At 36.9% G+C, this 17,106-nt stretch overlaps 2 protein-coding genes and 1 pseudogene across 2 annotated transcripts; all 3 read left to right on the top strand.

The window, feature by feature from the left end:
* On the top strand, nucleotides 1-6,113 carry LOC132101682 (choline/ethanolamine kinase-like). The gene is made up of 12 exons (XM_059506825.1): nucleotides 1-238; nucleotides 324-665; nucleotides 1,534-1,642; nucleotides 1,813-1,926; nucleotides 2,112-2,245; nucleotides 2,662-2,766; nucleotides 4,038-4,096; nucleotides 4,252-4,336; nucleotides 4,431-4,539; nucleotides 5,125-5,219; nucleotides 5,359-5,440; nucleotides 5,847-6,113. Coding segments are annotated over exons 1-12 (1,293 nt in total). The 5' UTR covers nucleotides 1-236; the 3' UTR covers nucleotides 5,904-6,113.
* A 2,084-nt stretch (nucleotides 6,114-8,197) lies between these two features.
* On the top strand, nucleotides 8,198-9,465 carry LOC132101141 (uncharacterized; annotated as a pseudogene).
* A 238-nt stretch (nucleotides 9,466-9,703) lies between these two features.
* On the top strand, nucleotides 9,704-17,015 carry cpt1b (carnitine palmitoyltransferase 1B (muscle)). The gene is made up of 19 exons (XM_059506822.1): nucleotides 9,704-10,019; nucleotides 11,271-11,425; nucleotides 11,495-11,634; nucleotides 11,834-12,005; nucleotides 12,086-12,187; nucleotides 12,398-12,535; nucleotides 12,646-12,723; nucleotides 13,184-13,291; nucleotides 13,402-13,486; nucleotides 13,606-13,801; nucleotides 14,069-14,254; nucleotides 14,553-14,658; nucleotides 14,740-14,856; nucleotides 15,008-15,172; nucleotides 15,267-15,401; nucleotides 15,738-15,890; nucleotides 15,976-16,089; nucleotides 16,181-16,273; nucleotides 16,688-17,015. The coding sequence occupies exons 2-19, from the start codon at nucleotides 11,285-11,287 to the stop codon at nucleotides 16,769-16,771; spliced, it is 2,313 nt and encodes a 770-aa protein (XP_059362805.1). The 5' UTR covers nucleotides 9,704-10,019; nucleotides 11,271-11,284; the 3' UTR covers nucleotides 16,772-17,015.
* The last annotated feature ends 91 nt before the right edge of the window (nucleotides 17,016-17,106 follow it).

Raw genomic sequence — 17,106 nt, 5'->3', positions numbered from 1 at the left:
GCTAGCGGTTACTTCTCAAGGAAGTAGTGGAAGTTGAAGTGGGAAGATGTTTAATTAATAGCCTTTACAGTTTGTTAATACGTCTGCGTATTTAATGTAACAGATAAGCAAAGGTCAAGTGGAAAGAATAGCTAGTAATTTTACCGATATTTTTAATCCGACTCCAAGTCTTTTCTCTCTCGCCGTAAACGGTGTTCTGTTATCGCGAGCGATTAGACGTTTTATTGGTGTGGTGCATGTGCGTTTATTCACGTTCAATTAATGATTCTGGGGCGAATAGGTGTCATTACTTAAAGCGGTTCGTTTCTCACACTCTCTTAAAGGAGGATTGGATTTCTAGCGCGTATGATCATGAATTCCGGTCCGACAGTGAAGAGCATGAGTGATGGAGCTGGGAGTGTAGGCAGATGCGTCGAGGATGAAGCGGTTTCAAACAGACCTGCTGGCGGAGACTCACTGATGGCGGCCGAGGAGAGACACGCGAGATCCGCCAGTCCCCGCGGTGTGAACGGAGAAGATGATTCCGAAGCGGAGTCCCATCAGGACGGTCGTAACGTGGATGTAGACCCGGAGACTAGGAGGAGGGCGTTCAGCTGGTGCCGTGACTTTCTGTCCGGATCATGGAAGGCTATATCGGAGCATGACTTTCAGATCCAAATAGTCAGGCGAGTAAAACTATTTATAAAATAACTTTAGGCTTAAAAATTATTTCATTTTACTTTTCATATACACTGGTCAACACTTGAAGTGTAACTTTCATCAAAAGTTCTGCTAAAACCAAAATGCACTCTTGTCTTCGGACAACCTTAATAAACTTTTCTGATCAACTTCAAAATGTTGAGATTTAAAAAAAAAATATATATATATATATATTTTAAGTTTCTTATGCTCATCAAGACTGTATCTATTTGTGAAGAAATACCAAAAAAAAAAAAACTTTTTTTTTATATTATTGCAATTTAAAATAACTAACATTTAATATTTTTAATACACTTTATAATATAATTTATTCCTGTGATGCAAAGCTGAATTTTCAGCATCATTACTCCAGTCTTCAGTGTCACACGATCCTTCAGAAATCATTCTAATATGCTGATTTGTAATCAATGTTGGAAACATAAATAAAAAGATAAATAGAACAGTGTTTATTCAAAATAGAACTTTTGTGTTACAATATACACTACTAAAGGATCATGTGACACTGACGGCTGGCATAAAGGCTGATGAAAATTCAGTGGTGCGTCACAGAAATAAATTATATTTTTAAGTATATTAAAATAGGAAATCTATATTAGAAATTGCAATAATATTTCACAACATTACTGGGGGGTTTTTTCTGTATTTTGGATAAAATAAAATACAGCATTGATAAGCATCAAAGCCTCCATTTAAAACATTAAAAACCTTACAGATCCCAAAATTTTAAACGACAGTGTATATGTATGTCACACACACACACACACAGACACACACACACACACACATTACATATACATAGAATAAAGAGCAATACTGTTTTTTTTGTTCCCACAGTGGAGGACTCAGTAACCTGCTGTACATGTGCAGTTTACCCGATGATGTTCAGCCCACCGGGGTCGAACCTCCACGAGTTCTGCTCCGGATCTATGGGGCCATTCTACAGGTGTGCCACCCTGACCATATTATATTTTAAGTAGACCTAATATGCTGTTGCAAAAGCTGATTAGCTGATAAAAGTCTATATCTTGGGCAAGATGTTTATTGCCCAGTGCTGTCGATTCCCTGATGTCATATAACTATGTAATCATGCTATACATGTTTGTTCACACACAGGGAGTGGATTCTCTTGTTTTGGAAAGTGTGATGTTTGCCATTTTAGCAGAGAGAGAGTTGGGCCCACATCTCTATGGCATTTTCCCAGAAGGCCGTCTAGAGCAGTACTTGCCTGTGAGTCTTAAACCAAAATGCATGTTTTCAAAATAAACCTTTAAACACAGCTATACTTGAATTATGCAGTCAAGCTTCAGAGAGATTTGCATGCCTTAAACGTAGATAAAATATTTGATCTCATTCCACATATTTCTGTATGCATAATATAAGAGTGATAATCAGATGTTTTTTCTCTTGCACAGAGTAATCGCTTGTGTACGGAGCAGTTGGGGTTGCCAGAGATCTCGGCTGAAATAGCCAGTAAAATGGCACGATTCCATGGGATGAAGATGCCATTCAACAAGGAACCCAAATGGCTGTTTGCAACCATTGACCGGTAAAAGTCCCACACTATCTTCTGACTGCAGTCCAACGGTTAAAGAAACAATCACTTCCTCTGTTTTTTTTTTTTAAATGCATGCTTCTATCCCAGAATATGCAAATTACTATTCATACCTGAAAACTGTGTATCTATCAAAACATTAGCTTATATTACAAGCAACACAGGCTGAACCAATGAGTTTGGCTGTTTGGGAACAGACATGCTGTATTTTGTTCACAAATCACAAGCTTTAATTACTCTGTTTACCTCAAGAATAACAAAATGTGCCTCAGATAATGGAATTGAGCTAGTGTATGACATGTAACTTAATGTTTATTTAATTTAAATTATGCAGATGGTGGTTTATCATGTGTGCTGTGTGTATTTCTATTGGCGTGAGTGTTAAAATGACCGTCTATTCTTCTGAACAGGTATATGGAACAAGTTAAAACAATAAAATTTGAGCGTGAAGCTCACATCAAGAAATTTACCAAGGTTATGAAGTATGATCTTCCTGCAGAACTGGAGAATCTGAGGTGAGAACGATGACATGTACCGTATTTTCCGGACTATAAGTCGCACTTTTTTCATAGTTTGGCTGGTCCTGCGACTTATAGTCAGGTGCGACTTATTTATCAAAATTAATTTGACATGAACCGAGAGAAATGAACCAATAGAAAACATTACCGTCTACAGCCGCGAGAGGGCGCTCTATGCTCCACAGTGCTCCTGTAGTCTACGTACACTAAGCAGCATAGAGCGCCCTCTCGTGGCTGTAGACGGTAATGTTTGCTCTTGGTTCTAAATAAATGCGACTTATAGTCCAGTACGACTTGTATATGTTTTTTTTTTTCCTCATCATGACGTATTTTTGGACTGATGCGACTTATACTCAGGTGCGACTTATAGTCCGAAAAATATGGTAAATTAAAAGAGCTGAAAGGATGAATGGATAGCGTGTTGTGATACTAAATGGCCAAGGTATAAATATATGTTCACACTACTGTTCCAAAGTTTGGGGTTGCTAAGATTTTTTTTTTTTTTAAGTCTCTTAGTTAGGCAACACTACATGTATTTGATCAAAATATGCTAAATCAGTAATATTGTGAAAATACAGTTTAAAATGACTTTTCTATTTGAATGTATTGTAAAATGTAATTTATTCCTGTGATGCAAGGCTGAATTTTCAGCAGGCATTATCTAGTCTTTAGTGTCACGTTCCTTTGTCATCTTAACATTCTAATATGCTGATTTGATGCTCAAGTAACTTTTATTGTTATCAATAATGGTGGTCTTGCTTAATATCTTCAGGATTCTTTGACGAATAGAACATTCAAAAGAATAGCATTACTTTTGTAACATTATAAAATGCCTTAACTGTAACTTTTAATCAATTTAATGCATTTATGCTAAATACAAATATTAATTAGGCTACTTTCAAAGAAAAAAAAATCTTACTGACCCCAAAACTGTTGAACAGTAGTGTAAGTGTGTTTGTATGCTAACACCTTTAGCCCAGTTCCAGGCATCACTGATTAGACACGCTTACAGGAAGCTGCATTCTGTGCATACTCAGCTTGCTTGGTCAATCACACACACACACACACACACACACACACACACACACACACACACACACACACGTGACTGTGTAACTTTTCTCTAAATTAAATGCTTGTCTACCACTCTGTGTGTTCCTGCTTTTTCTGCACTTTTTGTTCACTCGTTCACTAATCATTTTAAAAGCCGGTTTATAGGAGCAATATGATAAAGTAGCTCTTAATCATGTGCTGTCTCTGTTTGTCAGGTCACTGCTGGAAGCTACTCCCTCTCCAGTTGTGTTCTGCCATAATGACGTACAGGAAGGTAAGAGATATCACATTCACATTCGTGCACACATACCAGAGTCCTGCCAGCTGCCTAATCTGGTGATCTGATACGGGTCTGTCAGTCACTGTTGTGTTGTACCATTGTGTAACATATCTGCCCTTTTACCTATAAAATCATACGATGTTCTTCAGGCAATATCCTCATGTTAGATGGCCGAGAGAATTCATCGGACAAACTAATGCTAATTGATTTTGAGTACAGCAGCTATAACTACAGGTAAGCATACCCTATAAAACATACTACATGTAGCTGAAAATGCAAATGCAGCTCTGAAGAACTACCATCTTCTTTTGGTCTGCTCTGAGTGCAGAGGCTTTGATTTTGGGAATCATTTCTGTGAATGGATATATGACTACACATATGATCAGTGGCCCTTCTACAAGGCAAAGGTGGAGAATTACCCCAACAGACAACAGCAGGTGAGTCACACACACTACAGCCTATCATTAATGGTCTTAATATTACACAAGATGAGATGAAATAAAAAAAAAAAAAAAAGGCAAGATATCCGATATATTAAGGAATAAACAATGGTGATATAAAAATGTGAATAAAAACCTGCAACCTTAGAATCATTATAATATGACGGATTAACAGTATTATTATTATTAATTTTCAAACGCTTTATGTAAATGCAATACAGCATCATCATAAATTACATTTGACATTAATGTGTGCTTGGTATTTCTCTTACAAATTGATGACAAATGATTCGTCAGTGTTGAAAGGTCATTTGTATTGAACATAATGTACATGTAGTTTGGTGAGGCTGTCATCTAGTGGAAAGTTTTGGAACTGACGTGACATAAAAAGTGTGTCAAAGGTTGACTCTAGAACTTATAGAGGTCAGTATTAGCAGCATACAATGGTAATATTTAACAGCATTAGAAATGACAAATTATTAGAAATTTGTAAAGTTGGCTCATGGGGCAGGGGACAATGTGAGTCCCTTATAAATATCAAAACGGATATTTTTTTGAGCCTGTTTGCGGTTTGCTTTTCAGTTACATTTTATCAGACACTATCTGTCAGAAAAGGGGGGCGTTTCACCTGCTGACCAAGCAAGGATAGAAGAGGACATGATCATTGAGGCAAACCGGTATGAATTGTATTTGCTATCAGACTTTTATTGACATAGCATGGGAAAAGTGTCACTGTGTACCATCTGATGTATTTTTACCTTTACCTCTAGTAACACTGTAATCTGTTTGTCTCAAAAATCACATGCACACAAACAGGTTTGCCCTTGCGTCTCATTTCCTCTGGGGTTTGTGGTCCATTATTCAAGCCAAGATCTCCAAAATCGAGTTTGGATATATGGTAAACTGAAAACAAATTGAAAACAAATTCTAACCCTTACAAACATTTTTCTAATCATTCTATGATGATTTATTTAGGACTGTCATTATATTAAAATTGTTACTTGATAATTACTTTATAATTAACTGTTGAGTAACTGCAGGTCTGTGGTGGCCAATACAGCAGCTAAAATATAAATATTAATTTCTACATTCATATAAGTTTGTAGTACATGTCCATGTTATTTGAGAATTATCCATAAACGAATGAGTAATACTCAATTGTGAGAGCCAAAACAGCATCATAGTCATGTGTACAGTAAATCTAAGCATGTGTACAGAACACCCCCCCCCCACACCCCCCACGTTCATCACTGATCTGAAGACATGTGAAACATTAAAGCCCTCTCTCTTGTGTTTTTCCCCAGGACTATGCACAGCACAGGATTGACACATACTTCAAACAGAAGAAGCTCTTTTCCTAAATAGTGACTTACAGCATTTGCTTCAAGATATCATTTTGCATCATCTATTGTTCAGGTATTAATAAAAAAAAAAAAAAGTTCCAGAAAGGACACAGTACGAAACAATTAAGACTGCTAAAGAACGGTTCGTCCTTGGGGACATTCATTTTAAATAACGAAAATTCCAAAGATAACCTGCCTTAAAGTCACATTTTGTAGGGCTTTATTATAGTTGTTCTTCCAAAAAGATAAAAAGTTACAAATTATCTGCAAACCTAGATACAATTCACGTACTGTTCGTACCACTTCATTATACAAGACGAACTGTAAAATTCATTTTGTCAGTTTATTGTAACTGCATTTTTGAACTTTTAATGTGTTTACATTTTATCTAACTTGCTTGTGATTCTATCAAGAATCAATCCGTCCATCATAATTACTGTGTAAACACAGGGTCCAGTGATATCTCTTCATTTTTGTGTCCTAGTTTCAACAAAAGCAGTGTTGCAGCTCATTTAATTTTCCTCCCGAGTGTTTAACAACATTGCGAAATTATTGCATCCTTCCTATATTTACATACTGTGAAATACATTGCACGTCTTTTTTTAAACTCAGGAGTCAATTAATTTGTTTCAGAATGGCACATAAACTACTTTCTTTCTGGTTTTGATGCCATTTAACTTTCAATTGGAAAAAAGTGGTGATAATAGGAAATAATGTGTTGAGCTATGCTTTTCTGTGTTTTACTTGGGATTTGACCAGTCTTTGCTCTGCCATATTGATATGTAGCAATAACTATTGTCTACAGTCATCCTGTATAAATATAGTCTGAGCTGCACATAAAGGAAATACCACCTCAAGAACTGAAGTTTAATCACCAAACTGACAAAAACCTTTTTAAAAGAAAATAAGTTCTTTTATGTAACTTCTGATGTGGTTTTTCGGTTTTAATTGTTTTGTGGTAATTTATATTTTTTTAATTGTCCAAAGCAAGTATTCTGTGTTTTGTTCAAACAAAATGGTAAAAGCTTCTCTGAATCATTCTTCAGTTGAAAAATGGCAGAAGAAGAACAATACCAATGAAGGATAGTAGCATTATACAGTGAATTAGTGGAATCATCATCTTAAGAATCCTGGTACATTGTTGGAATCATATTGGGAGAATTTGAATGGTTAAACTGATGCTCTTGTATTTGTCCTCGTCTATAAACAAATGTATCTGTATCATTTTCACAATGCTTTATTTCCCGTATGTTGTAACAAGTTCAGGGACAAAAGAAATATTGAGGGACCATGAACATTTTAAGCTGGGCTACTTTAACATGCTCCCAATAATAGTTGATATTGAATCTGTGATTCTTAATATTGAGTTAAGAAGCAATTGCACTGTTAGAACCCATGTTAACTTCTATAATTGCTTTGGTTAATTCAAGTTATACTGTATACTTGTCTTTGGTATGTTTCCTTTTGTTCTTTGGCAATGCAGGTATACATTAATTTTGCTCATTAAAAAAAAAACCATGCTGGTGTGAATGTTGTATTTGAATTTTTAGGAGTAACTTGAAGGTTAAAGATCTGAGTTGGTAGCATGAGTTTGATAATTTGTGTCATTTTAACAATATATATTTGTGTAAGATAATGCACCATTCAAAACACTACTACTGGTCAAAAATTAAGAATGTTGAAAACCTATAGATCCATATAAAGAATATTAATCGAGCTTCATCAGTTCCCAACATGGTTCAAGTGTTGTATAATTCAGTAGACAGAACATAATGACCCACCATGTTTTGTTTCCTGCTCCAGCGATTCCCTAAAATAGCTCTACTGCGATTGCTCTGGCACGTGTGCCGTATTGAGCCTTGAAAACAACCATGCATAAAAAAGATACAGACTGGATCCTCCATCCACCATCCTCCATCTAATTCTTTTAGAATGACAGTCAAGATTTCCAATTACAGAATTTGAACTGCATTCAAATTGCAGCGGAAGAGGCATACAAAATCTTTAAGTCGTACAAGTATTTAGAGTATTCTACCTAAATGGGAACATGGCTAATCAATGGCAGGTTACAGTTGTTGCATTCGTGTTCTTTTGCACATGGCTGAAAAGAAAAGAAGTTTAGAACAGATACAGAGATGTTTGAGCTTCAAAGGTAGTTTAAATTGAGGTTCAAAGGTAGTTTAAACTGGATTCAGTTCAGGCGGGCAGATTCTGATGCTGTACAAGAGGAGTCTGATAACCTACAGTCAGACTTCTGGAGAACAAATCAAGAGTACAGGACATATCGACACTAGAGAAATGGATCAATGGTAATGGTGCAAACCAGCACACATACTTTCTATGTGAGCATCTACAACGGCATATACATAAACCACAGAACCTTCACCCACAAACAGGCGATGGCATAGCCTATTGGCACTTACTTCTAGGAGGATCTGGAGAAGCTTGCAGACTACAGTGAGTATTTCAAGTCTCTTTCCCACTCCTGCATTAGAGGGATGTCTGAACAGTTGGTGCGTTTTGAACATGTTCCCTGCCCAGTCTTTCACATCCTGCTACAATTGTGCTTCCTTGAGCATTTCTGGGTTCCTGAAGACCTCCTTGTGGAACACCTATGGGTGAGCACCTGCCTGCTTGCTTCCGGGTTCACCAATCGTCTACTGATTGCCCTCTCTCAGGCCTTAATGGAGCACACTTGCTTGGGCTATCTACAGCCTGCTGAGAAGCTCCAAGAGACTGTGCTAATCTTTCTGAGCAAGTATCTACTGGAGAGTCCACACCTGAGCAAGGGCTTGGATCCACACCTTAAAGCAAAGATGTTTAAATTAAGGGTCAAATGGAACTCCACACTTATGCTGCTTGAGGAAGGAGAACTTGACCTCAAGGAAGGTCCTGGAAACAGATGCTGCTAGAAAGCTCTTCAGGCTGGAGGAATACAGGGATGATGGAAAATGGAGTTCTCTCACAGATCTGCCTTTTTGTGCAGATAACTGGTGCTTCACCACTGCAGTCCTCTATAATTACCTCTATCTCATAGACATTGTGTAAAGAAGGGTTATGAGTTCAAGATGGCTTCCTTCCGCTATAACCCTTTTATCAATCAGTAGGTATCGACAGCTCCTCTGATTAAGGTATGAACATTAGGATAGAAACGGGTACCTGACTGTGCCACAAGACCATCTTGGTCAAGCTGGTTGGGTCTGGTAGGCCTTTGACACGTAACAAACCAGTTCTTGTTTGTTGTCAAACCAATTTGACGGCCTATATTAGTATAACCTGGAAAATACTGTCCTTTAAAGGGATAGTTCACCCAAAAAAAAAAATTCTGTCATTACTCACTCTCTTGCCGTTCCATTCCTGTAAGACATTTGTTCATGTTCAGAACAGAAATCAAGATATTTTTGATGAATTCAGAGAGCTCTCTGACCCTCTGTCCCTGACCCTGTGTGGATTCTCAGAAGTGGGGCCGTATCACAGCAATAGAGAAGACCTCTTTAATCGGCCAGGGCACTGTTCTGCATAATGAGGTCTACATGACAGGAACATGCACTATTCTGTAGTTAAACTAAACTTGCATTCATTGTCCTTCATTGTCCTTCTGTCTCCTATTACATAACACACTCACAAGCCTTATTTCAAAGATGTTTTACAAAAACGCATCCCTACATGTACATAAAGTCTTTCAGTCTCATACAACAATCATCAGAATGTTCTGGCATGCAGTCTTGGGATATTGCCAGCTGCACTGTTAATATTTGGGCCTGTGTTTGATCATACAGTGTGTTCTGACTGTACAGCCACCAGTTTAACTCTGCTCTGAAAGTCTCCAGTTACACATACACAGAACGAGAGCGAGCATTTAAGAGGGCCACTATGTAACAGGTAGTTTAGAGCGTACAAGAAAGCAAACACTCAGAAAACCGACAACTCGCAAAAAGGACAACAGAGAGGGAGGGAGAGGAGAAAGTTTGAGTAGAAGAGGAGATAACCAGTCACTGTGCTACAGAGTATATGAGGAGTCGAGTGAAGGGCACAAGAGTGAAGAACAGTCTGCTTCATAAAGGACATTCCAGCCCTACTGAAAGAAAATTGTATCATTATCCATTGAGCTTCATCTGACTTGCAGTGTTGCAGGTAATGTAAATGAATTATATTTCTTATTAAAATCTTTTTGAGGCACTTTGAATTTTTCTGTTTAATCCTCTTTCATGATTAAGCTAAAGTTAATTAAGCTAGAGTTCTGTGTAGTTGCATCGGAGTCTGTCTTATATATTTTGTCTCTGTAAAATTGTACAGCTTACATTTTTCATCAAAGCACTTCCAAGTATCAATTATTATGTTGGTGATCACAAATATTTTCTTCATAGTAAATATTTAAGTTAATGTTTTAGTACAAGTACAATGTTTAAATATGCTTTTCAATGTCATTTTTTATTGCACCACATACTGGTGTTTGAAATTGACATATTGTTTATATTTATACTGTTATACAGTATGATCCACAAAATTAACCATATAGCAATATGTGTCCAATTTAATATAAAAAGTGTATTTTTAGCAACTTGCATATTCTATTTTAAAAAATCTCCTCATCTACGCAGTCATGCGTCAGATGTCACGTGTGTTTTGGACAGTGTTACTGAAACTTCATCACATAAGTGCCCAGCCCTCTCAGATGTCCTACTATGTTATTTCTGACTGTTCAACTTTGCCCCACTTCTCCTGCCTGCAGTCATATGACATGGAAAAATAAGCATAAGCTTGACAGTGTCATGGCATAACTGAACTCTGTGACTTCAGAGGAATACATGTACTTTATCGGTCACTATGTAGTTACTAATAAATGCATTTTTTGTCATTTATCAGAATCTTATAACCTAGAAGAGACTTACAATAATCTTGTTAACGCATAATCTCTTTGGAGCAATTTGAGGTGAAATGGCACAGTGGTGATTAATCTTAATAATTCTCCAATTCATACATTCCGTGGGATATTTCCAGCTGCAGATCTGCACCTGTCTTTGATCATACAGTGTGTAAATTTCACCTGACAGGTTTCAACCTCAAGCCTTCCATAAGGACAACAATTCTCTTATTATAATTAAAGCAGTTTAAGACATTCATTTATTTACTTATTAGTTAAGCTGATGCTTATATCTACACTGACTTACAATTCACTGATCACAGAAACATTCAGGTTAAGTATCTTAAATAGCACAATAGTGATGATAATCCATCACATAGCGTAACCTTTCACTTACTAGCCCAGATCTTTCCACCAGACCACAACAACCAAGCTGAAAATGGCATGTAAACACAGCATAAACTGAGAGTTAGCTAAAGATACTCTATTATGACCTCATTTTTAGTAATCTCAATCCTCAGGCGGTGCTTGTATAATGGCAGAGGCTCATCAGGCAGTGGCATTTCAGTTCACCGTCACACCTGATGGCATTGATCTACAGTTAAGCCGCGAGGTTCTCAAACACATCTACCTATCTGGAGTGACATCATGGAAGAAACGTGCCATCCGCTTCAAGGTAAATCAATCAATCAATGAATCTATCGATCTATCTATTGAAAATAATATTTTATTTTATTTTGAACAGAATGGCGTTCTCACAGGTGTGTACCCCGCCAGTCCCTCCAGCTGGTTAATTGTAGTTATTGCAATAATGAGCACCATGTATGCCAGGATCGACCCCTCTATGGGCATGATTGACAAGATCAAAACATCTCTACCTGTGAGGTAACTTACAAACACATTCATAAAAAATCTATGTATGGCCATGATGGTTAAATATAAACACAGATACAAAATCTAAGCCAGTGTCATGCATGATTAAAACAGCATGCGTAGATGGCCTTGTCTAGAATCTATATTTGTAATAATTTGTATTTTAATAGAAAAAAAACTTTTTTTAATATATGTTTTTTTTCCCATGTAGTGAATTTATGACCGTTCAGACTCAGACGGTGTTGAGTGCCATCCTGTTTGCCACAGGCCTGTGGTTATCATTCATCTTTCTGCTGCGGTACATCCTGAAAGCTCTCCTGTCCTATCACGGCTGGATCTTTGAGTCACATGGCAAAATGAGCTTCTCTACTAAAGTCTGGCTGGTGCGTCTCCCGTGAAATAAAACATATGCATAAGTGCAATTTAAAAAGTGGCTAGTTTTATGATTTGTTCTGTGTTTTAGAGTCTTGTAAAGCTGTTGTCTGGTCGGCGACCGTTACTCTACAGCTTCCAGGCATCTCTTCCCCATCTGCCAGTACCGAGCATTGATGACACAATCAACAGGGTGAAATATCATCAGCTGTCACGAATATAGAATGCCATCAAGACTGCTGGTTACATTATACCCATTAATCTAAAGATTAAAATTTACTGCATTGTGGGATTAAAAGCACTAGAAATGAAAAACAACCACCATTTTGGGAGTATAACACTGCACTCTATCGGCTGCACTCTATTTTCCTTTATATTATATTTATTATCTTTATTGTTTTAGTATCTTGAATCAGTTCTACCTCTTCTGGATGATGAGCAATATAAACAGATGGAGATTGTTGCTAATGACTTCAAAAAGGATCCTGCACCCAAACTCCAAAAACACCTCAAACTCAAATCCTGGTGGGCCACAAATTATGTAAGTAAACAAAGCCAGAGATCTTCTACCTGAGTGGACTATAAACCCTTGGAAACCCTTTTTTATAATTGCTGGCAAACTACCAGGCATGTCTTTGTTTGTGTTAACAGGTGAGTGATTGGTGGGAGGAGTATATCTACTTGAGAGGACGGGACCCCATCATGGTCAACAGCAACTTCTACACAATGGTGAGCAGACATCTTCATGTAGCATATCTCTAAGAGTGTATCAAGAAACCTGTTAGGAAATTGATATTAACCTCGATATGACCATGAAATGAATGCAGTTTTCATTCCTGTTTAATATACTTCCTATTGAAACAGGAAGTTGGGGAGGATATATAAAAAAATATTTATTTTTTATTTTTAAATAGTCAATAATGGTTTATTTAAATCAAGGCCATGAAGCACAGACACACGTGGTTTTATGTTTAGATTTATATTTATGGATATATTTTGAATTGTTATAAGTCTTATTAAAGTAAATTTTGTCAATTTTAAGTCATTCTAACAGGTACATTAACTTAAATTTCAAGTATAAAAATAATCAGTCAACTCTAAACTTAAAACAGGTCAAATGGTGCCACCAACTGACTAACTATAGAAAAAGCAGCATCCTTATTTATCCTTTCTCTTTTCAATCTGCCAGGATTTGCTCTATGTGATCCCTACACACAGACAGGCTTCACGAGCAGCAAATGTAGTCCATGCCATGTTGCAGTATCGGCGTAAACTGGAGCGAGGAGAACTTACCCCGGTACTGACACAGAAACACTAAAGCGTTTTTCCATCCACAACATTGAAATACCATGAAAAATATAAATACAGAAACATTTCCTATCATGCCCTTTGTTCTCTCTTTGTCAGCTGAGAGCTCTTGGGATTGTCCCCATGTGCTCTTTTCAGTACGAGAGGATGTTCAACACCACCCGTATTCCTGGCATTGAGACTGGTAATGACATTTTTCATATATTTTCAGCTTTATATACTTCTTGACGATAGGCTTACAGTTTCATGGCTTTTTATTTCAAACCATGACATGATTTGTCACACTGATTTGTTCATGCTTAGATTTCGTGCAGCATCTGAAGGACAGGAAGCACTTGGTTGTGTACCATCGAGGTCGTTTCTTTAAGGTGTGGCTGTACTATGGTGGTCGCCACCTTTGGCCTTCTGAGCTTGAGTTGCAGTTTCAACGTATCCTGGATGACAAGTCTGAACCTCAACCTGGAGAGATCAAGCTCCCCTCACTGACCGCCGGAAACAGGTGAAGATGAGCTCACAATAGTCCTGCAACTGTGTACTAGAATGGGGTCCAAAACGGGGTCGGAACAGGCTCAGTTTGAACAGTATGACTTTATTCTGTTGAACCCATAAGAAGATATTTTGAACTTCCAATATATGGGCAAAAAATACAATGGAAGTTAATGGAAAATTCTTCAAAACCTTCTTGCAAAAAAAAAAACAATTCTTCATGAAAACATGAGTGTGAATAAAATGCTGAATGAAATCGTTGCCTTTAAAACACATCCAGGGTTCCCTGGGCCAGGGCCCGTTTGAAGTACTTCAATGAGGGGGTCAACCGGGCGTCTCTGGAGGCCATTGAAACGGCTGCATTTTTTCTGACTCTGGATGATGAAGCACATGGATATGATCCAGAGAACATACGATCCCTAGACCTTTACGCCAAATCTCTACTACATGGAAAGTGTTATGACAGGTAAGAAACCAGTGGTTTTTCAGTATTTTTTATATACTTATATATGGCTATATATATATATATATATATATATATATATATATATATATATATGTATGTATGTGTGTGTGTGTGTGTGTGTATATTAGAGTATCTTTGGATTTACTTATATTTTTGTTTTCATTTTTAATTTTAATGTCCTAGGTCTCAATTAATGATAACAATGCTTCAAGTAGCACTTTTTAGTTTCATTAACAGATAATTATTTTTGATGACCATGGCAGTTGCTCGTCTGAAACACAATACTCTCGCCTGTCAGGTGGTTTGATAAATCCATCACTTTGATTGTCTACAAGAATGGTAAAATTGGCATCAACACTGAGCATTCATGGGCTGATTCCCCTATCGTAGGACATATGTGGGAGGTAAACAATAATAATAACTGTAAATATGTATAACGTAATTAATACTGTAGGAATTAACAAACATTTTAACTTTCTGTTAAGTATGTTTTAGCCACAGACTGTTTCCACCTTGGATATACGGCGGAGGGACATTGCAAAGGAGATATCAACAAAAGCCTGGCACCCCCTACCAGACTACAGTGGGACATCCCAAAAGCAGTATGAATTAACCCTTAAATCTTAGTGTTTGTCATGGGTTTACAGAAAGAAAAAACCTAGAACTAATTCTAATTGGGTATTTCATGTACATTCTGAATACTGCAAGATCTTTTCTACACTGATAACTGATCAAAGTTCCTTGTGTTGTTAGTGCCAGGAGATTATTGAAGGTTCTTACATGATTGCAAAGAGAATTGCTGACGATGTGGATTTCCATGGCTGCTTGTTTAATGAGTTTGGGAAGGGCCTGATAAAGAAATGCAGAACAAGTCCTGATGCTTTTATCCAGCTGGCACTGCAACTAGCTCATTACAGGGTACAAGCCACGCATATTTACATATAATCCCTCTGCAACAATGTGTCTGTATATTGTGAACAAACTGTTTAATGAATGATGTTTGTTGGAGCAGGACAAGGGTGAATTCTGTCTGACTTACGAATCATCCATGACGCGCATGTTCCGTGAGGGCCGGACAGAAACCGTGCGCTCATGCACCTGCGAGTCCGCGGCTTTTGTAAAAGCAATGGAGGATGAAAGAACCACGGTGAGAGCAATATATACACACCCGACCCATGAGCCATAGCACTATTTTAAAAGTTGGTAATTGAAAACTTTTGTTTTTGCAGTTAGCATAATGCTGCATAGACAATAAAAAATTCAGTATTTTTCAAATATCCAGTGGAACATGAAAAATTTGCATAGACAATAAAAAATTCAGTATTTTTCAAATATCCAGTGGAATATGAAAAATTTGCATAGACAATAAAAATATTCTGTATTTTTCAAATATCCAGTGGAACATTAATTTTTTTTTATTTGTATTCATTTTCAACTTTTTTGAAAATTCTATTGACTTGTCTGAGTTTTGCTTATTTACCAGAATGAGCAAAGGTTAGCGCTCTTCAAGAAAGCTTCAGATAAACATCAGAACATGTACCGTCTGGCCATGACTGGAGCTGGGATCGACCGCCATCTCTTCTGCCTCTACATTGTGTCCAAAGTAATGGGCATTGACTCACCCTTCCTCAAACAGGTGTGTACAAGTATGTCTCTTGAGTATAAAACATGACATACCTGTTCAATTTTGCGTAAGTCTCAAAGACACCTTCTTTTGATAGGTTCTGTCAGAGCCCTGGCGCCTCTCCACCAGTCAGACCCCTCAACAGCAGCTCAATCTCATCGACAATCAGAAGTTTCCCAAATATGTGGGAGCCGGAGGCGGCTTTGGGCCCGTGAGTCTCACTCACTCCCCCTACAGTACAAGTTGAGGAAATAATAAACCTGATATTTGATCATTTTTGATTCAAAACTCTTTATATACAGGTTGCTGATGACGGATATGGAGTTTCCTACATTATTGTCAGCGAGAATCTCATTACATTCCACATTTCCAGCAAGTTCTCCAGCCCTGAAACGGTAGGTGAATTAAAAAAAAAAAATTCTTCCAAGTGCCACTTTGTGAAAACATGATCCTGACAAATTATATATATATATATATATATATATATATATATATATATATATATATATATAAATTGTACAATAAATAATCTAAATACTCTAAATTACTTTAATAATTCTTGATAAGGGTTATAACCGAACATTCAGAGGTTGACCAATAACGATCAAGTTTATGCAAATGTTTATAAAAAAAAAAAAAAAAAATTCAGTAGTCATTTATTTATGACTTCTGTATTAAAAGGAATTGTTAAAGAACATTCTGGATTAAATGTTAATCCTTTAAAACCAATATTATGAGTGATAATTTAGTATATTACACTTCTGAATCTGTTCCTTATCTTAGACTTTCTTTTTCCTTTCTGTCCTCAGGACTCATTCCGTTTTGGGCAGAACATCAGACAGGCCATGCAAGACATAAGAGCTCTGTTCAACCTAAAAGAGAAGAAGATGTGACTCCCTAAAAACAGGAAGATGACTCTTCAAAGCTGACCCAAACTGAAAGCACCAGTTTAAAGATAATAATCTGAACAAACACCACAAATAGCAACCAGTAGGTTATGTTAGTATTAAATAAACCTATAAATATATTGTAGCTATTAATAGTAAAAAAATGCTTGTGAATCAGTGCACTAAATATTTTAGAGCAAAGGGGTAAAAGAAAGTGTATAAAATAATACTGTATTTAATTGTAAATATATTAGCATCTAGTTTTTGGCAGATGACTGTAAATATTCCATTTGTGCATATTTACTTCTAGAATGTCGAATTTACTGTGCACTTATTTAAAC

The sequence above is a fragment of the Carassius carassius genome, chromosome 23 (genome assembly GCF_963082965.1).
Source record: "Carassius carassius chromosome 23, fCarCar2.1, whole genome shotgun sequence".
Classification (NCBI taxonomy): domain Eukaryota; kingdom Metazoa; phylum Chordata; class Actinopteri; order Cypriniformes; family Cyprinidae; genus Carassius; species Carassius carassius.
The sequence above is the reverse complement of the archived record's forward strand: the minus strand, read 5'-3'. Positions and strand labels throughout refer to the sequence as shown.

Bases quoted from the DNA above. Each gene is read 5' to 3' on its own strand.
- LOC132101682 (XM_059506825.1), top strand. The intron at 1,927-2,111 runs GTGAGTCTTAAA...TCTCTTGCACAG, and splicing joins GTCTAGAGCAGTACTTGCCT to AGTAATCGCTTGTGTACGGA. The intron at 4,540-5,124 runs GTGAGTCACACA...TTTGCTTTTCAG, and splicing joins ACCCCAACAGACAACAGCAG to TTACATTTTATCAGACACTA.
- cpt1b (XM_059506822.1), top strand. From the start codon at position 11,285: ATGGCAGAGGCTCATCAGGCAGTGGCATTTCAGTTCACCGTCACACCT. The intron at 12,006-12,085 runs GTGCGTCTCCCG...TCTGTGTTTTAG, and splicing joins TCTCTACTAAAGTCTGGCTG to AGTCTTGTAAAGCTGTTGTC. The intron at 12,188-12,397 runs GTGAAATATCAT...TTATTGTTTTAG, and splicing joins TTGATGACACAATCAACAGG to TATCTTGAATCAGTTCTACC.